This window comes from Apus apus, chromosome 3, assembly GCF_020740795.1.
Source record: "Apus apus isolate bApuApu2 chromosome 3, bApuApu2.pri.cur, whole genome shotgun sequence".
Lineage (NCBI taxonomy): Eukaryota > Metazoa > Chordata > Aves > Apodiformes > Apodidae > Apus > Apus apus.
Window position 1 is genome coordinate 85,744,547 of NC_067284.1, and position 21,178 is coordinate 85,765,724.

The 21,178-nt window shown below is 43.0% G+C and overlaps 1 protein-coding gene across 3 annotated transcripts in view; it reads left to right on the forward strand.

Annotated features, from left to right (window-relative positions):
* The first annotated feature begins 20,243 nt into the window (after positions 1-20,243).
* TARBP1 (TAR (HIV-1) RNA binding protein 1) overlaps positions 20,244-21,178 on the forward strand; it is a 35,717-nt gene continuing 34,782 nt past the window's right edge. For 2 of the 3 annotated variants that reach the window (XM_051614218.1, XM_051614219.1), the window contains exon 1: positions 20,252-21,163. In XM_051614218.1, coding sequence (XP_051470178.1) covers positions 20,326-21,163 — 838 coding nt within the window. In that variant the 5' untranslated portion in view covers positions 20,252-20,325. Of the gene's footprint in view, positions 21,164-21,178 lie in introns of all 3 variants that reach the window. The other variant, XM_051614220.1, reaches the window with a different exon arrangement.

Below are 21,178 nucleotides of genomic sequence, written 5' to 3' on the forward strand. Positions count from 1 at the left end.
GGGTCCCTCATTTGCTTCCAAATGTGCTGTATAAGCACAATGCCAGGCTCTGTGTCGGCACAGGCTGGAAAGGATGATTTTGGAGGTCTTATACAATTAACTCTGTAATGAGACAACTTAACTGCCTGCAGGCATTTGCCAGTGTATTTTATCAAGTATTATATGAGGCCCAGGATGTTGTGATGGGACTCCTATAAACAACTACAAAAAAAAAAAAAAGTGTCTGATTCTTACCAGCTGAGGACCATACTGCAGACCTGCAAGGTGAGAGGCTGTGGTAGTCCAGAGGTTAATAGGGTGCCAGACCAGCAGCCTAGTTACACAAAGGATCAGAGCACCAAGTCCCCAAGAGACTGAAAGCTGGGATACTGGAAAAACTGGACTGTTCCCTTTCCCAATCAATCCTGTGTAGCAATCAAAGTGAAAGATTGGCATGTGACTCTCAACTGCTGGCCTAAGCTCCTGCACTAGCATCCTGGGAAGGGGCTTCCAGTGGTGTTGTAAGCCCTGTGCCTCTCCCCCAGAGAGCCAATAGCCCTGTTGATTGATACTGCCCATGGGACATGGAGAAAGAGCCAGTGTTGGTGCACATCTTCCATCTCTGTGTGCCAATTGTCATGCAAGACTTTGTGCACCCTATGTTCAACTCAGACAATTCTTCAGGAAAATGGCCCCATGACCTTTTAGAGCTTAGATGCTGCAGATCTCCATAAAGACCATCTGTTGCTTTGTTGAACAGGTCCACTTTTAGTTTTTTCTCTGTCAACATTGTATGCCAGATTAGGCTGACAAAAATGCTGCATTGACTGGAGTTACACAACAAGTAAATGCATGGAATTGACATGGTGTGGTATGAGGGAACCCTCAAAGATTTCTATTAGTCTGGATCAGGAAGCTTCTCCTCAGCCCAGAACAAATTAAGAAAAAAACTCCCCCACACAACCCAAAGTATAAAGAGCAAATCAAGTTTCCAAAGTTCAGTTCAATCCTTGAAAAACAAACAAACAAACAAACAAAGAACAAAAATAACATAGATTTATACCAATATGTAAATTTTTATTATGGTTGTTTTGGTATTCAGAAAAATAATTTTTAAAAAAGAAAAAGGGAAAGAAGAGAGAACAATTGGGGTAACCTGGGGTGTAGATCAGTGCCAGGGAATTTTAACACTTTAAATACATGTTTTTTTAACCTTTTCCTCTGTCTCCAACATTTTCTTGGGGCTTTTTTTTTCATAGCAGAACCATTGCGCTTCCTGCTGCATTCACTGTGGTATGGGCATATGGATCTGAGAGCAGTCAGAGGGCAGTGAAAGTAATGCAGAGAAATTAAATTCCTCCTGAAACGTGGGAGTGTGTGTGGGGGAGAGTATTTTGTTACACAAAATCCATGCTGGTGGAATGTGGCTTTTTTCCCCAGAAATGACTACTTCATGTCATCAAGGATTGTGCAAATGGTGGAGGATTGTATATTTACTCAACAAAGTGAACACTGAGATTACATTTTGGAACATCTTTCTAACCCCTCGAGTAACGTTAACTTGTTCCTGTTCCCTACCCTTTGGCTATTACATGCTGTTAAGTGTCTCTTGTTTAATCTAACTGGCTAATGGATCATCTTTTAGTGTTACCTACTCAGTGACATGGTTAAAAGCCTGCAGAATATGTCAGTACAAGCAGGACAGCAAAGAGCGGCCAGCAGGACTGAACAGGATGGACTGGTTACAGAGGCAGTCAGGTTAATCAGATAGCAAACTGTCCAGTTGCCTTCTAATTCTCCTGTAAGGGGTGTTCTATTTGTTTATTTTGATTAATTTTTAAGCTGCACCCATAAAATTCCATTGCTTTTGTCAGAAGGTTTTTTGGTTAAAACTGCTGCTGGATCAGATACACGTTATTCATATGACTTTAGGTGCATGACTAAGTATTTTCAGAAGTACAGAATGATTGGAGGTACCTTCATTTTTTAATGTGCTTTCGTCACTTGGAAGACATTTCAGACAATTGTCCCTAAGTTGGTTCCCACAGTATGCAGTAAGAGGAGCAGTCACTTCATTCTTTATGATGGCATTGTAACCTGGCAAAAGTGGGTCCTTAGTCTCACTGTCTTCCTGACTTCTTCCACGTGTAATGGTGTATTTGCCTCCTTCTGATAGAAGTCACAGAGGTTTATTCAGTAATGCTTAAAGTACTAGGGAATATTAACAAAAAAGTAGCAATAAGTTTTGGCTGTCTTCAAATACCACGTGTGGTTTTTTGGGTTTTGTTATTGTTTTTATTTTTGTATATGTGTTTGGGGTTTTTTTTGCCAGTGAACAGCTTCAAAAAGGCTCTCTGATTTTCAGCTGGAATTAAAATTCCATATGCACTATTTTAAGTGGCTAATTATGTCATTCATTTTACAGCCTTCCTTTGAATGACTTGATTGAAATGAATGGATTTTAATCTTGGAGGGGGGGAAGGAAGGAATAAATGCTTAAATGTTTGTTCTGTTTCAGCACTTGCATTTTGGAAAGTAAGTTAGGTGTTTAAAACAAATAGGGAATGTCTTTTCTGGAATTATAAACTGGCCACTTTTGCAGTTTGATAATACCTGCCAGGATGTGGTAGTTGTATGTGTGACTGACGGGTAGTTTAAAGAGGGAATTCTCAGGGTCAAGGAAGCAAAGGAAGTCAGCAAGGCTATAGGAGCAGAGGAAAGTGTAAAGGAAAGTGTTCTAACTTATGATCTTATTAGTTTGGCCATTAAAATGTATTCAGTCATTCATTAAAGCTTATTCATAAAATTCATTATTCATTAAAGCACTTTGGGGAATGGGGAGGAAGAGCTGAACAGCAACAGTCATTATTTACACTAGCAATTTCATCACGGAATTAGATCATGGGGCCAGATTTGCCTCTGCACTTCAGCAGTTCAGTTTCACTGACATAATGGAATAACTACTGATTTAAACTGATCTGTGGCAGAACTGAACCCAGCCCATACTGCTTCTTTAGGAGCATGCCTTGAGCAATTTCTCTGCTGTTTTATTGCTGGCTAGGTCTTGGGATGCTTTATAAATGGATAAAAAATTAAAGAACTATGACAAATGGATCTTCTCACTGCACAATGTTCAACTGAATCATTCCATTGAGATAGTTAGTAGGAGATGGATGTGAAAAGCATTCACATAAATAATTAGTAGCTCATTTTAAAGAGTTTTTTCCCCTGCTGTCCTGACAATTTTATAACAAACAGTTTAGATTTTCAATCCTCACATAAAAGGTTCAGGGTGACAGCAAGGGACGGGAAGGGATCACACCAAAGCTCTTATTTTGTTAATAGGATAGACAAAACATAAGATCACAGTAGTCAGTGATGGGAAAGAACTAGTAAATCATTGAATTCATGCCTTTGCAAGAAGAAGAGTGTTAGGTAATGATAATTCTTCCTCATAGCAGCACTGAAATTATTCCTAACAGTAATTTTTAGCTGAATCTCACTGATGGAGCAGTCCACATGAGGCCGAAGGGTGACTTAACACCTATGAATTGATGCACAGAACTGCCTGCAGGCTCTCTACCTGTGGATGAATGTCATACTCTGGGAACTTCAGGCACAATTTCTAAAACTCATTTCCATTGGCAATGCCCATCCTAGAAATCTGACATGTTATTTTATTATTTGAATTCTCACTGTAAGACTGAGATGTAAGATATTCCTTTCTATCTTAATGAACTGCAGGTCAGGAGACAGTGGCCAGGGAAGCTAATGCTTTTAAAGGTGTGTTTTATCTTTACCCTGGTCCTGCAAGTAATGCAGGATGGGGTAGTTGGGGTGGGACTGGCTAGAAGGAAGCCATAGCACAGGTGCTGTGTGAGTCCTTGACTTCCTCCCTTTCTGGTGTGAGCTGAAGGACTCAGCACTGAGATGTGGCATCTATCATATGACATCTGAGGATGTGTGAGAATATTGCTCCATGAGTCTTACTAAAGCAGGTGATATTATGGAGGCACAAAATGAATCTGAGCTTTTTTTGAGTCTCTTCCTTTTCTTCCTTAAAAATCCTCCTATGCTGGGACCTTGGACTCTTGGTGTGCAGGGCAATGTTGCAAGTCCTAAGGAAACAGCCATGTGGAAAATCTGCAGCTTACAGTCATGAGGCCAGGTTCTCTGGTGACAGAGAGTGGAGTAGTTCCCCTGGAGTTAGTGGACTTACTCTAGCTGACAATCTGACCTATTGAATTTCCAGTTCCTTTTGTGGGAATAACTCAGTGCATGATTTGATGTGAATTTCTGGGGCAGGGCAAGCCAGGAAGCTTTCAGGCTTCTAATGGGCATTAGAATGTCTTTAGAAATTCAGCCTTTGCCATTTTATCTTCTGATCATCTTTCAGGCTGCACAGCTGTCTCTTGCTTTGACTCCTGTATAAAATCCAGTCTCTACTACAGCAGTCCTTCCCTGGTTGACTTTTAGAGCCTGCCCTTGCACCACAAGGAAGAGCTGACAATCTCCTTTTGGGATGGGCTGTGTGAGCTCCAGAAAGGGAGATAGCTCTGCTTGAAAGCAGGGGAGATCCTTACCACTGTTTCACTGCCAGAGGAGGGAAAGGAGACAAGATAGGGACCAGCAACTGGCATTGGATCCCTGGTTCTCTGGCTCATACTCAGTGCCAGTACAGGCATTGGATATGATGGCAAAAGAGATTAGGTGGACATGTGTCATAGGCAGCTATGAAGAGCGGAAAAAAAAGAGGCAACCCTACACTTCCCTAAAACACAGACGTTCAGAGAAGACATCATGGGTTCATAACAGGTTCTGAAGAAAATGAAAGAGGAAGTACTGGCCCTAGCTCTGCTGTCGAGTCACATGGGAAATGTAACCTCCTGCCACGGGGCTGGTAACCAGGAAGTCAAAATAAGCCTATTCATTCTGCTAGCTGTACTGGGTGATGGCTCTCACATGTTTCTGCAGCATCTGAATGTACACCAACTGCAGACTGGAAGAACTCCATGCAAAATCCTAGAAATGTCTCAGAAGCATTTCCAGTCCTCAGAAAAATGACACATAGAGAAGGTATCTGCCCCGCAGTTGTGTAATCAAGGCACTGGAGAAACAATAGATGGAGGTACTGCCAAACTGTGCAGAAAATGGCTGACTCATGCAACTATGCAATCTTAAAACCTGAAGTAATTAGTGGTATATTTGTAAGTGGGAAGAAGTGCAATGAGACTGCTGAAAGAAAAGCTGTCCTCACTGCTAGTAAACTAGAAGAGTGTCTAAAGCTGCTACAAAAGCACCCACCCAAAAGTGGAGCGTAGGTGGGGTGGACACAGTAAGCTTAGAAGGTAGAATCGAAAAGCATAAAATAATATCAAAAGCAAATGCATAAATACCAAGCAGAGAACACCAGGGAAGACCTTTAGTGTTGTGAGAAAAACGTGCACAGGATAGGAAAGTTTGCACAGCAACGACATTAATATGGTGCAAAAGGGCAAAAATAAAACTCTGAGCTATGTGCCAAGAGACAGCAGCAGCATTTAGGAGAATGAATGCTAGAGAGACAGTAGCACATTACTAAATGTGTTAGGTTGCAAAGGCTTCCTCAGAGCTATGCCAAGTAGGGAAAGGAATTATAACCATGCAAAGCTGAATTAAAGCAACTCCATGACCCCACGTCATTAGGCAGAGTAAATTGCAAGTCGAACCAGTGTTGCTGGCAACACCAAATCCTCTGCTCTCAGCTGCACCCAGTGACTTTGTCACCACATGGGGGCTCTAAGTTTGAACTAAACAATTCATGTAGGCAATGCAAGCAGAACAAATTTAAAAAAAAAAATATTAAAAGTGCTGAGCTGGCAATATTCACTAGCATCCCTGCAATGAGGCTGTTAGGAGGCATATCAAGAAGTGTTTGAAGGGGAGGATGTCTTCCAGGCACACAATTGCCTTCATCTATTTCTGTCTTTACAACTTGTGCCTCCAGGAGTAACTACAGCATAAAAGGAAAAAATAATTGGAGCAGCAGAAGGAACGGAAAAGGAAACCTCTTTAACTGATGTCGGGGGCCACTACAAGTCAAATAAACAGTATGGGTGCTGAGAAGCCAGACAACCCATCCCTTTCTGAAAAGTGAAGTAACTTCAACAAGCACTAAAAGAGTGTTCAACTGAATAGCTACAAGCAAGGACATATCCAGGTTGGCGAGAACAAACTTTTTCATGGCACATGGGGTATTGACAAAAACTGTTGGATAGGGAAAGAAACTACCTCACCATATCTAGGAAAAGAGCACATGCAAATGGTTGAGAGCACCACTGGGATCAGACGTGAGATGGGAGAGCATCAGTGCTGTCAATAAGATGTATTAAAAGGACTCTGAGGGATCAGTGTAATGGCTGCTGATGTTCTGGGGATGGAGGCAGGATCATGTGGCAGAAGCTGTGATACATCATGATTCCATCTTCATCTGTCAGTTAGAAAGAGTCAGGGCTGATCTAGAGCTGAATAAAACCATAATGGTGTGGGGATTTTTTGCAATACCCTGTGTGAGACATCTGTTGATCTCCAAAGAGCTGGGACGAACTTCAGCAATTTAGAGTAATACAGTAGCTTCCTGCTCTCAGATCCACAGGCTGCATCAAGGGTATGTTGGGATTTGCATGGAAGTCACTGATACAGCTCCTGAATAAAGATGCAATATGGACAACTGGTATCGACACAGGATGTGACTATCTCATGTGTGAGAGAACAGACAATTATCCACCGTTAATAAAGAGGCAGATATATTGCATTGCTAATGAGGAGTGCTACCCCTTAGAAAAAGAAACATTTCACTTGCTAACCTACAGCTCAATTTTACTATCTCCAGCAGAACAGAGAGATACATCCAAACAGAAAAGCAAAATCTTTCAATAATACCTACGAGTGCAAGGTGTTGTCAGTGTAACCATGAAACAGAAACCAGCTGAGCAGAAAGTGATCATAAACTACTGTTGAGCACTTTAAATTGCTGCTGGCAGCCCCACATTACCTTCAGCACATGCTTCTGAAGCATTCATGCTGAATTTTAGGTGTCCAAAGCAAAGAAAAAGGCTGACAAGGTTATAGCTGCCACTGTACACAGCCCAAAAATACAGCAGCTGAATGTGAATCTGACAGAAACAATGTAAAGACACAGAAAGCCTCAGTCAAGCCAAGTTCACCACTTAAAGGATTTGGAAGAAATCCAAGATGAAACCATGTGGTGACCTCAATTATTTTCCATTGGAAAGGCTAGAAAGCAGGGGAAAATGTCCCCATTTTCAAGATTACTGGATCTACTGTGCTAGGTTGAATGTACAGGATATCACAATACCCTGATTGTGGGGAATGGGCACCTTCTTTGGGAATTGCCCGTCTCTCCTCTGGAGCTGCAGTCTCTGCAGAGGAAGCCAGTAATAGTGCCGTGGCCAAATACGACAGAGGCTAGACAACATCTGATGGTCTGTTGTGGCATGTTTAGGGCAACCAGCAAAGAAGAACTGGAAATACACTGCTTTTCCCACTGCCCTGGGGAGAACAGGAATGCACCTCCCTACTCCAAATCTGGCTGTTTGGGCTGCTACTCAGACTTCTGGTCAGTGGATGAGTTTAAAGCAATGAAGTACTTTAAGGGGCAGAATATCTCATGCAGTGGGAACGTAAATCTGTTTGCTTGCAATACATCCTCAAACTGACTCACTCTGATCATCACCACAGCATCGCCACCAAATGGCAAAGTCAAATTAGCACTTAAAATGCCTGAAATGTTATTAATGCTGAGGAACATTAAGAAAATACATCGCATCTCCATTCTTGAACGGAGAAACAATCTCACAGAAAGCCTGGTTCAATCTGCTTCCATTGTTTGATGTCTTGAGCAGTGGTATCATTAATATGACTAGTAGCGATGAAAGGAATCACAGACAAACAAAAGAAACATGTGAAACTCAAAGCCTCCCATGAGTGATGAAATAAAGACCTCCCAGAACTACCAGCAGGAGAAGGTATTCCTCTCAGACTGTTTCCTCTGGACATATCATGTTCTGGGATGCAAACTATTTTCTTGAAAAGGCAAGTTCTTGCTCATGTAATAGAGCATTTGTAAACACATATTTCCATGAAACCTCAAATACATTAACCTGCTGTGCACAGAAGACACAGAGATAGCAGTGAACTATGTACTCTGCAGAGCGCAGGTTGAAGAAGAAGAAAAAAAGCAGTGACTGTGGGATAGATGCAATACCCCCAAATACACATTATTGAAGTACTCAAGCAGAATGCAGTCATCTGTGATCATGAGTGAGTAATAGATTGGCTCCAACACCAAGCCCACTTCCAGGTGTACACACAGGACAGTACAGTACTCTGGCATGAAAGAACAGCCCCTTCAGACACAAAGGAAAATCACCTTGCTCTCAAAAGAAGTGAACAGAAAAAAACAACAAGAAGAAAAAAAAGTGGTACGTGATCTATAAAATGATGTAGATGTTAAACATGTGCAATGGTACATTAAAGGTTCACACAGTTTGTGATATTTGTACATAACACTGTGGTCTCAAAAGGGACCAAAGGCACAAAACTGAAGAGCCCAACTGGGGCTTTTATACTCAGGCAGAGGATAGTGTCATCTTAGTGAGCACTGGATGAGATGGCCTGGAGGCCCAGAAAAAAGGAGGACTGAGCTGCAGGCAGCCATCAGTCTTGGCAGGAGGCAGGCAGCAGACAGGGAGTGCAGTAGCTGGTGATGTTCTCCTCCCTGCTGCAAAGGGCAGGAGATCACATACCTGGTGGCCCTAGGAAACCTTGGATGCCCACCTTATAAATACCTCCTTTTAGGGAACTGCACTGAGGGCAGCAATAATCAGCAGCTGTTCATCTCTGAAGACTCTAACAGACGGTGTGACGATGGCAAGCTTTTCAAGCTTGAGCAGTGGGTATCCACCAGCCATGGCCACCAAGTCTGCAAAAAGTACCAAACAAAATAAGCCCTCTTAGGGTCATTCAGCAGGAGATACATGCCCCAAACAGAAAAATTATAGGATGTCCATTAATCCAAAAAGAGCCTAAGCTCCTATGAGTTTTAAGTTCAGCCTGATGTAATAAAATATGCCTACTTGTTTGAAAACTATTAAAATAATGTATTTTTACTAGCCTTGTGCTAAGGCCAAGGTGTGCTTGGGGTGCCTGTGGGACAGCAGATTTAGGTGCCAAAAAGATGAGTAGGAAGAGGTGTGTCATAATGACACAGGTGTGTCAGACTGACACTCCAGACCTACCTCCATCATCCAGTGCTTCTTCAGAACACTGTGAGGTGGGGCTCCCCGTTGCCAGCACTGCTGCCCTGCTATTTCTGAAGCCCATTCTAATTGCTAAAAGTGCCACCAAAATTGCAGAAACACTGATAGCGTTTTTTATGTAGTAGTTGATCCTTTACAGAGAAAAATTAGGGTGCCTTTGATCTGGATCCTGTCTCAGGCGTTTAATGTCTATTCTGACATGGCATAAGCCAGACATAGGAGTTAGAAAGAGAGAATATTTAAACAATGAACCAGATAAAACAAGATGTCAGCCCCCAATTGCACGTTTCTTAGAATTACAGCAGACACATTGCTGGATTCCAGGTCTTCACTGGCACTCATGACAGGAAGCTGCTGCAGAGAGGGAGCTCTGCAGGGACTCATCACTCAGAGAGCAAATATGGCCTGAAAAGTGAGACGTATTTTTCTTCTTGTTACATCTTTGGGTAATGCAGATATGATCTTCAGCTACCAGATGAATGCTTGCAAAACACCACCACCTCCCTCCAAAAAAACAGAAAGACAAATAAAATACACTCCCTCCCCAGCAAAAATTAGACACAAAATAAAAGCAGCCACAGGCATTTTTATTAGTTAAGTAATTTTTTACTATCATTGATGTTGGCTGGCTTTAAAACAAAGCCTCAGCTCCACAGCTAAAAATAATACATTTGCCATGTTCGTCAAAATCAGTCTTACATGATCTCACCTAAATTTTTTGACAGAAAATGTATAGTCAAAACAATTCTGGTCCTATTTTTGGTTTAAACATTTATGGTGCATTATGAATAATAAGTCAGTAACTTACTTTAAGGGCTAATGTCCATAACTGGAACAAAATGACCAGCACACTCCTTCAGGATTGTGGTCTCTTGCCACCATCTGCCGGGTTTCCTTTGTTATTGCAAGAGTTAAAATCTTTTCTAACACAATTACTTATTTTAATCTTCTCCCTTTAGCTCACCTCTCAGGTATATTTTGCCACTTATGAAGTCCTGAATGAAGAAGTATTGCTAATCCTTACTGAAATATCTTACAAAAATTACTGCCAGATAGAAGTGTATTTTTTAAGATAAAGGAAAGGTTTAATTTGTTTTTGTGACTATAAAAAAAAGTAATTTTTGCTTATTTTTCTTTCTAAAGTGAAAGAACATTTTACTGACAAAAATAGGTTGCTTCCTGTCTCCAACTGACTCTTTCTTAACTCCGTATTACTCCACACTGGCACAAACAGGCTTTTTGGCTTGGACTTCATATCAGAAGCTGTGACTAATCAAGCATCTCTTGCAACATTTTATTAGCTACATCCTCAAATTAAAAGCTACACAAATATTTCTTGTCATAAGAATCCATGATGAATCTGCCTCAATGCTGTTTAGGTAGGGAAAGTATTTCTAAAACATAAACTGAGTGTATTTACGTAGAACTATCAAGAGATGAGAAATGCTGAATTCCCCTTCCATACACGAAGTCAAACATGCACTCACCTTGATGCTAGTTTTAGACTTGTTTTTCTTAGTAGCAGCACATTTTAAGATGCCTTAAAGTCCAGAATATGGAACTAGTTAGCGATTATGCGTTTAGTATCAACATGGATGTCTAGGATATTCTTGGTATGTGAGAGGATCTCATCAGAAAAGCAAAGAAGGAGCATGCATTTTGGCCTGGTAATGATGCAGAATCTAGAATAGGCTTTTATGATATTTTGTCTGAGAACTTCCTTGCAGAGCTAACCAGAAGTTGGGAGTTTTCTCCCTGGCTTTTTTTTCCCAAATGTTTTTGTCAGGAAAAATATGTACCATGATCTTTTTTAAAAGTACAGATGGTCAGAGATCTCTAGAATGGGCTTACAAATGTAACTCCGATACGAGCATGTATTATAAAACCAGTTTCCCTTGAAAAAAAAAAGATTGCAGGATCTCCAAAGAAGCACCTTTGCTCAACATTCATATATACAGTAATTTCAGTGGAAACCATAAGGGGTGTAGGCTAAGGTTAAATGCTTCTGGAAAATGCCTAAATGCCTTTTTTTTTTAGGAAGCAATTTTTTACAACACTGTTGTGAACTACAGTGGGAGTTTGCAAGAATTATGCAACACTGAATAAAGAAAGAGAACTAATTATATGCAGTGACAGTAAGTGGAAGTCGAAGAAAACATCTTAATGTCAAGATTCTCAAAGATAGTTATTTTGAATGCCTCCATTTTTTGGGCAGTTACTAGAGGAGAGCTGTACTTTCAGAAAATGATTCAGCTTCTGAATGTTGGCTTCCACTGAAGTGTTTCTATTGCCCAAAACTTGATAACCAGTTATTGTTGTCTTCAATTGTGTGATTATTGTGGTACATTTTCCTGAGTGTAAAATGTGGTAATAGATACCTCAGTGTGTTCTGAGGCTTCATGCATAATTGTCTATAAAATGCTTTAAATGGACTTCAACGGAAAACCACATAAATGTGCAAAAGACTACTATTCTCATTTTTATGGGATTGAGATTTCAGGGGTGAAGCAAAAAGGAAACATTGTAACAATATGATAAATGCCTCTTTTTTACTGTTCCTGCATCGACAGCTGGAAGAGAACCCAAGGTAGAGCTGCAAGGTCAAGGTAAATTAATTAATTAATAATTGAAAAATATTTTTAAAAAACACACAGTCTTTTTATAATGAAATTGTAAAAGTGAGGTATTTCTGAAAATGAGCTGATCTGGGGGTTTGTCCTTTGATCCCACTATCTTTAAAGTGCACAACAAAACCCAAAGAGGTTGTAACCTCTTGGAAAACCTTTTACAGCATCAAACAAAAGCTCTCCTCTAACTTTGAAGGCATCCTGCAATTAATTAAGAAGGCCCTAAATGATGTCGGAATGAGTCAGGAGTTTTGCAGAATAATTGGCAGGCTTCCACTTAGAGGGAATCACTGGGAATACGAGAAAACAGGGAAGATTAGCCATCTCCAGTAAAGACAAGAGCATTAGGAGATGTTTTCAAAACACTAGAGTTTCTTCTTGCCTAATGCTTTCAAAGATGCTGTTCTCAGCTAAAATGATGAGCTGCTCTGTCTATTTATTTTTAGCATGGGGAATTAAAAATAAACTTGGAAGAAGTTCTTTGAAGCCAAATGCACAAGTCAAAATGTAAAGATTACATCTCGACGCAACTGACTCCTGCTTTTTTGCCTGAGTTTAGCTAAACCAGTGTAACCTAAAGTACTATGGAAGATGCAGGATAATATTTTAATCCTGTTTTCCCTTACTTTACATTGATGTAAAAGATTATGAGAGATGGAAGGCCTCTCACATTTTGACTTCTCACTTTTCTCTTGCAAATAAAATACCTAGGAGCTGGTAATAAAATGAAAGCCTTCTCCGTGCCTCCTGCCCTCTCTTCCTTCCTTCTCACTCCCCAAAACAAAGTGGTGTTTTGCTCTATTCCAATGGAAGTAAGTGACAACCAGATTGGTCCTTGTGGTTTCCTTTGGTTATATTCGGGAATTGTTTTTATTTGCCTTCCTGTAGCATTACTCCCAGTAATGATACCAGGGCTTTAAAAAGACTAAGGGCTCCCAGGGTTGCAGCTTGTAAATTTTCATGCAAAAGCTACAGAGTATTTTTCCCACTACAGTAGATCCTCTTATCTGGTTCATTATCAGTAGAATCCCCTGTATACTAAAATCCAGAGGCAGCAAAATACTCAGGCATGTGCTTAGAGATAAGCTCTTGTTTACATGATTTGCTAGATGAAGACTTATAGACAAAAGCTGTTATGGAGAAACTGTGATACTATATGGACGTCCTCTCAGTTGCCACATTTCTTCCAGACCTGGATATTCTTTTCAGGGTGAAATATGAAGAAACATGGATCACATACATTTTAATAGACTTCTTGCTTCCCTGCAGAGCCAATGGTAAAATCTATTTAAGCTTTACCAACCAGTTCTGAACCTTAGTAAGGGAAAGAGGTAAAAAATAAATGGTGCGGGTGAATGGAAAGTCCTAATTTTTTATTTTATTTATTTATTTTTTTAAAGGAAAGAAAATTGGTTCAACAAATGGGAAAGCTGATTGTTACTGGGAAGCATTTTAATTCCAGGCAGTACAGCACATGCTCTCCAGCTCCATGAAGCGGATAAAAAAAAAAACTGCAGATTTCAGTAGTGTCCTGTCAAGTAGGTTAGCAAAATAAAGACAGATGGCAAAGGATTATATCTAATTCTTTTTCTTAATTTGTCATTTCCTGACCATTCCACTGCACTCAAACTAGAGATCTACCAGCTTAACTTCCCTTCTGTACCTCACAGTGACAAACTGCAAAGTACAGATTTGCAACTTCCTATCATTAGGAATGTTTAATTGGACACAACTGCTTTTCATCAGCTGCCTTTAAATGCTGATCCTGAACAAAGGATATTTACAATGTTGCAATAGTAGAGCTCTTAGCTTCGTTTTTAAAGCAAACACCCTAAAAAGCCCAGGAATATGAGGGTGTTTCTGGTAAATGTAGTTGTTCTGCTCTGTCAAAGAAGAATTTCAGGTTGGAATCTCTTAATCTAGATGCAGGTAATCTCACAGCACAATACTAACGGCATTGTCCTAAAGGAACCTTATTGTTTCTTTCCTGTGCTCTTTTTTCCTGTGCAGATAAAAAAAGGAAGCCATGTAGTGCAGCCTCAATAGTGTCAAACCTGCAGTCCATGATTCAGCGCAAGAGGCCTTGGTCTGCAGTCACAGATTCTCATTCTCCATCTCGTTCTGTTCTTCCTCCTTCCCAACTCAATTATTTAAAGATTATTTTATTTTATTTTTAATTCCTGCTGCATTTTGAAATCTCTGATTTCAAATGCCTGGCTTGAGACATACTGAGTTTGATCTTCCTGGGTTTTGATGATCAATAATAGCTCCTCACAGAGTGAATGGGGTATTCAGACAGTATTCAGCATCGTCAGGGAAATGGGGAAGAGTGAATCCAGCATAAGGCTTGTGCTGCCCCTCTGCTTCTTCTAATCACTTTTATACCTCCCCTCTGTACTAACTCCACTTGAAAATTCCAATCTGGGCTTTCTTTCAGATAGTCTTTTTGGTTTTCTGTGCATATATCATTGTTCTCTTTGAGTTTCTAAATTTCTACAGTAAAAAATCCAGGAAATAGCAGTTACCTTTCTTGCTATACCTTTACTTTTACTTTCCCCTCCTCTTTTTGTCCAGTGTCTCTTGCTTTTCACCAGAAAAAAAAAAATTGGAAGGCACATGTCAGTGACAATAGCACCATCTTGTGTTCTGCAGAGATTACGAAGGTTTGGCTCACGTTTCTGTGAGTCTTTTGGATATGCATCGGGTTGAAAAATTTGGAGCAAGAGCTGAACTAACTCTTCATAAGTTTCAATCTCTGAACAAGTCTGAATGTAGGTGAGGAAGTATGTGTATGAAAGGCTACAAAAACTTCAGCTCTCATAGCATTTATCTCTGTGAACCACCTTTACATTTGTCTTTTATTCTCCTCCTCATCAAAGTTCAGTTGAAAAACTTAGGCTACTTTGGTTTGCCTTCCCTATGGGTTGACTGTTTTTATTTATATGTTTGTTTATTTATTTATCACAGTTAGTCATCCTTATTCTCTACTGAATGTACTGCACTGATTGTCACTGGGGGAAAAATGCAGCCCAAATAGATGACAAGATACACACAGACCAGCTTATCCGTCCACATAGAAGGCCACAGACCACAGGTCATAGACCATGTGCTGCCTAAAATTTGTGTCAGTGTAACAACAAAGGGATATTTGAGATATAAAAGAGGAAAATGAGGTGGGGGTTAGCATGAGAAAAAGAATGAAATACTACTTGAAAGTCTAATATAGGGACAATCAGGACTGGCAGCATGAGTAAGTCAGTGTGGAAGACAGTGTCTTAATATTAGTAAATAGGATGGGGCAGGATAGACTAATGGGAAAGGGAAAATACACAGCACGTGTTTGATGCAGCACAAAGGAGGGAGCCAGCAGAGGGACAGAAAGGAAGCAAGGTCAAAACAGCATGCTAAGAAGTAGATCTTCACAAAGGCAAGATCTATTAAGGGTAAGATTGCTTTTGCTAAGCCAAGGACGGGGATGTGGATGTGGTATGACGACAACCCAAGCAACAATTCAAAGTGTGTGGGTAGATAGGAACTGACCTGTTTTGGGGAAAATCTGCAGGTAGAATTTGCAAGATACGGAGTTTGTTATTTCACAATAGAATTTGGTGATAGAAACATGGAGATAGCTACTCAACAGGGAGCGTGTGGGCAGTGGCAGCTGACATACTATAATAACAGTACACATACTGTTAGATTGGAATACAAGAATTAGACTGGGATGCAAGTGTTGAAATTAACACTGAAATGGAAGTGGAGAGCTCAAACTCCAGACTCCCTGTAAACAGGTAGTAAGCTCAGAAATTAAAGGGAGGAGAGAGAGAAGGGGATAGCTGCAGGGACAAGCTGAATCTCATTTTAAAATGGTAAAGATTAAGACATGTTTGCATTGTGACATGAAAGAGCCAGAAGAAAATTTAGAATCAATGTAGAGGGGGTGTGAATGAAACAAGTATGAGGATCGGGAAATAAGAGCACAGCCACATTGTAGAAATGTTGTGACCAGCTTTCCTGGCTGCATATTGATTATTTCCTCTTTTGAACACTTCTGCTTCTACACCTCTTAGCAAGGGGCTTAAAGGACTTTAGGGCAAACTGACAAAAACTAGGTGACATTATTCTTTCCCTTTCTCACCCTTGTAACTCTCTTTTTCCTTATCCCCTGGCAGAAAGGAGAAGTTTCTCAGTAACCAACCCTTCCTAATACTTCCACCCATCTTGTCCAGCTTCACCTAAGCCTAGCAGATACGTGGATGTCAGTACTTGGGTATGAACCTTTACCGTGGCACCTGGTCCCCTTGTCCCATGTATGCTCCTCACAGCAAGTGCTGTCTTGGAGTGACATTCATGTAAAAGCCATGTGCACTGCTGGTTTTTTGAACAACAGCACTGAGGAAATCTGAGAGGACGTGAGTATACTTGACTGTCTGATAGGTTTTATTGTATGGAGCACATCTGCACTTTTCATTTTGTTCTCCCAAATAATTGTGGGATAGGGATGTGGTGGGAAATTTTCTGCATGACTCTTTTGCAGAAATCTCTCATCTACTTTTCTGGCACACAGTGGGAGAGGAGAGAAAAGGCTGTGGTATGTACCTGGTGCCACTAGAGATCTTACACTAATGCAGACATGCTCCCATGGACTTGGGCAAGGAAAGAAAATAATGCAGTGTCAGCTAAGCCCTCCTCTTTATAAACTGTGCAGAATTACCTGTAAATGTGCAAGTGGTAGGACAGGACTGTGAGAGTTTTCATGAGAAGAGAGATATTTTGTGTGATCCAAACCTACCATCAACATGAACCTTTTCAAAGACATATACTTGGCCTGGGCTCTCATAGTCTAATGTGGTGGCTCAGATCAGCAGTGGATTTATGGCAATGGCATAACACATTTCCAAAATTATAAGTGATTTCCAAGACTTACAATTAATTGTCTGCAGCTTATACTGTAGTTTGGTCCATGATCCTTTTCCATTACAATCAACTGCTGGGATGATCATCCACAGATTGTTCCTTGCACAGAATTGCTGAATTATATTGATCACAGGGGAAAACTTGTACATCACAACAAGCATTCATTTGTCTAAAAAAGTGTGCAGTTAATTAAGGCTCTGATTTTTTTGACTAGGCATGTAAGGAAGGAACCTCAGACCTCTTGTATTGCTAAATTGGTGTAGCACTGTAGGTCCTGATAAAAGTCAATAGGTTATTACTGGTAAGTATCTGAGTTGTGAAATCCACCCCAACTTGGTCAGCTAGTGTCAGGTGCTGGGAACCCAAATAGTCAGAAAAGGTGCTGTTACAAAGTTCAGGTAAGAGTCAACAATAATATGTGTTTCTCATTTCTGACCTGCTTCCCACAGGCTCAGTAATAGTATTAAACAGCACAGAGAGACTCTGGATAAGGAAGAGGAGTGTGTAGTAGGCCCTACATTTGCTATGGTGAGTTGAGGAATATTTAATGGCCTATAGATAGTAGTGGTCTGTGAAGAGAACACGTCCAGATGGGCCACTTATTTCAGGGCTGTCTGCTATTGTGCTGGACTGGTTTTAATGTTTCAGGTAATTCCTTAGTCTCTCATTTCTAAACCAGATTAAGCTGATTGAAGGATAATATCTCATATAGGAGAAATAAAGACAGTAGCTGCAGGGTCTTAAAAAAACCTCTCTTTAAAAAAACCCAAGTCATTCCAACCTTTCAACCAAGCCCCTATGGTAAGGTTGGAGAGGACATGGATAGGTCAGGGAACACGGAATATCTTCTAAATAGAAGTGCAGAGGATATGAGAGATGGGCTGGTGTGGGGTGCTCTGAGTGCTGAGGCTGGTGCAGTCAGCCTAGGCTGAAAGGGCTTTGGGATCCTAGAGGTGGCTGCAGCTGGAAGGCTGGTGGCCTGTGAGCATGGCTGGCTTGGGAAGAAGGTGGGAAATGGTTAGGATAAGCTTGGAAAATGGGGAAAACAGAATGGGATGTGGTCTTTGCTGAGGTAGGGTTGTATATTGGAAGAGTAGAGCTGGAAAGCAGAAATTTAGGGTCCTAGCATGACAGTAATGAATAAAATACTAGGGTGTGAATGTTGTGGCTCTTGACATTTGAAAATTACAAAATGCTGCTCCTTTCTCCTTTTGTCTCCCTCAACTCCACATCCACCTTTCTGGGATGGTTGTTGTTGTTTTTTATCTTTCTGCATCATGTTCCACTCAGAAGCTCCCCAGCTGTATCTCCCATGGGCTTAATTTCTCAGCCACTTCTTGTCTGATAAGACAATCTGCAGTGAGACAGCTCAAATTTAAACGCTGATGTTTATTCTGATGTAGTAAGACTTTAGATTTGGCACCCCACTGTGATAAAAATGTAGGCAAGGCAGAATTCAGACAATAATGGAGAAACAGCACAGCATCTAGTATTTTATTCTGTTTTGATTATTACTTGTAGCGCAGACCTTGAAGACTTAATTTAGTTAAGTCTTACAGGTGCCTGAAAGGGAAGCGAAGGTGGTTACAAAGAAGGGATACCCTTCTTGGCATATTTTCAAGCCTGATAAAATAAATACTCACAATTCATCAGACAGCATTCTGCATGTAAGAAATGTAAGAATCACTAAAGATTCAGAGCAAAGGGAAAGTAAAAAGAAAAATATATTATGGCATTAAAGGGGCTTCCACTCCAAGCATCCTGTTTACTAACATACGTTACACTCATTCCTCCTCTGAAAAAAATGTTTTTGTGTGTGTGAAACAAAGCGTTGGGGTTTACTTTAGGTTTAAGTAAATGTAGAATTTTGAGGTGTTTCCTTGAGCTTTTTCTATATTCTGTATTTTATTTGTGACTGCACACATGCAAAGTGGTAAGGCATATGGAAATGGCATTAGCTAGCAGCTTTAACATAACTCCTTTCCACCTTCTTTTTCTAGAATACCTCACATATATAGTCACACTATGGGGCCACTTCTAAATAGGAAGCTTCAGCCATTTTGCTATAAGTTGGCTCTCAGAGACGTAAAATTTCTAAGAAGTTTTGGGGAAATGAATATCCAGGAAAAAGAGAGACCTGTATTTGTGTGATTTGGAGAAAGTGGTGAAGTGGGAGCTCAAAGTCTTTTTTCCTCATTAAATGCCTAAGCAACTATGGCTTAGCCAAGGTAACTCCTTTCCTGTTGGAAACCATGCTGTATCCATGCTGCTGCACGGGGAATTCCCTGTTCATTGCTTTCACAGGAACAGAAGGTTCCAGATTTGTCCTTTCCTATGACTGTGTCTTCTAGGAGAGCAGTTTGTTCTCACATCAGCTGTTGTTGATGTGCCGATCTCTACGTTTTTTCATGGGAACTATAATCTTGCAGAGTGAATTTAGTTCTTAGTTAGGCTTTGGCTGCACTAGTGCACTCCTCAGCTGCTTGGGGGTTGCTCTCTGGCCCCAGTGCCAGTGGTCTGGACCCTGCTAACAGCCCAACAGCACGGAACCAGCCCCCAGAAACGCCTCTGATCTTTTTCTGAGGCAGATGCCAGGCATTCAGATAGAGGCGTGCTATGCTGTGATGACAATGTAGACTGGTTTCTACAACTTACATTGGCATAAATGGTAACAACTGATGGGAAAATGGAGCATTTGGTGCATCACTGCTGCTTGATCTTGGCATTGTAACGTGCATGAAGTGGAAAGACTTTCTAAGGCACACAGTGTTCAGTCTGGAGAAAAGAAGGCTTAGGGAAGACATTTGTGTTCTAATATTTAAAGGGTGGCTACCAAGAAGATGAAGACTCACTTTTTACAGGGAGTCATGTGGAAAAGACAAGGGGTAATGGATGCAAGTTACTGCTGGGGAGATCCAGATCGGACACCAGAATAAAGTTTTCCATTATGAGAACAGTCAAGCATTGGAATAATCTCCCTGAGGGAGTGGTGGATTCCCCAGCACTGGACGCTCCGCTTGGCAAGATGCTGGGCCATCTCAGCTAAACTGTACTCCTACCTAGAAAGGTTGGAACAGATGACCCCCGAGGTTTCTTTCAACCTGCCATTCCATGATTCTGTGAAGTAATTTTACCAACACCCTCAAACACGGTGCTGACCCCTTGGATGTCCCTGCTCGGCCTTTCCGTGCTCAGTCACAGGCACTCAGGAGTTCCCTCAGCAGCCAAGACGACTGGGCACATTCGCAGCGGTACCGAGAGCCCTGCCTGTGCGGGGTACCGCGCCCCGCAGGCCGGAGCCTCCCAGCTGCTCCCCCAGCGCTTGCGCTACCGCCACAAACCTCGCGTCACTTCTGCTGCGACCGCCCCGCGGGACCTGCCGGCTCCTCCGCACACCCGAGCGGGCTGCGGGACCACGCCTGAGGCCCCCGCCGGCGCAGGCGCTGCGCGTCTCGCCTCGCCCGGCGCCCGCGCCTCCCCGCAGGATGGAGGTGGTGCTGGCCGATGCGCTGCTCTCCCGCTGCGGGGACCCGTGCGCGCTGCTGCGGGCCCTCTGCGCCCCGCTCTCCGCGGAGGGCCTGGAGGCGCTGCGCCTGCTGCTCCAGCGCCTGGCGGCGGGCGGCCCGCAGCTGCCGCCGGGGCAGGCCGAGGCGCTGCGCGGGGCCGCCTGGGCGGTAGCGCTGGAGCAGTGCCGGCCGCTGCTGGGCGGCGGGGAGGGGCCGTGCGGGGAGCGGGCGCGGCTGGGGCGGGCGGCGCGGGGGGCGCTGCGGCAGTGCGTGCGGCTGTGCGGGGCGCCGCTGGCGGCGCGGCTGGCGCGGGACGCGCTGGCGGAGCTGGCGGCGGGCGGCGGCGCGGCGGGCGCGGAGGCGGCGGTGGAGGCGCTGGCGGCCGCGGCGCCGCGGCTGGAGGAGCCGGCGCTGGTGGCGCGGTGCGTGGCGGCGGCGCTGGCGCTGGTGCGGGAGGAGGGCGAAGGGGAGGAGGCGGCGGCGGGGCTGGTGGCCGGGCGGCTGCTGCCGGCGCTGGGCGGCAACGGAGCCGCTCTGCCCCGCGTCTGGGAGGGGCTGCTGGGCGCCGGCGGGGCGCCGCGGGCCGGGCGGGCTCTGCTGGCCCTCAGCGCGCTGGCCGACGCGCTGTTGCCGCGGGACCCGGCGGGAGCGGGTCTGGATGCGCGGCTGTGCCCGCGGTTCTGGCGGGTGGTGCAGGAGGGCCTGACGGAGCGGGACGGGCTGTGCCGCAAGCGGGCCCGCTACCTGCTGAAGAGAGCCCTGGAGCTGAGCGGCGGGCAGGGCGCCGAGCTGCGCTGCCCCCCGGACGGCCCCGACGGTACGGCGGGGTCTG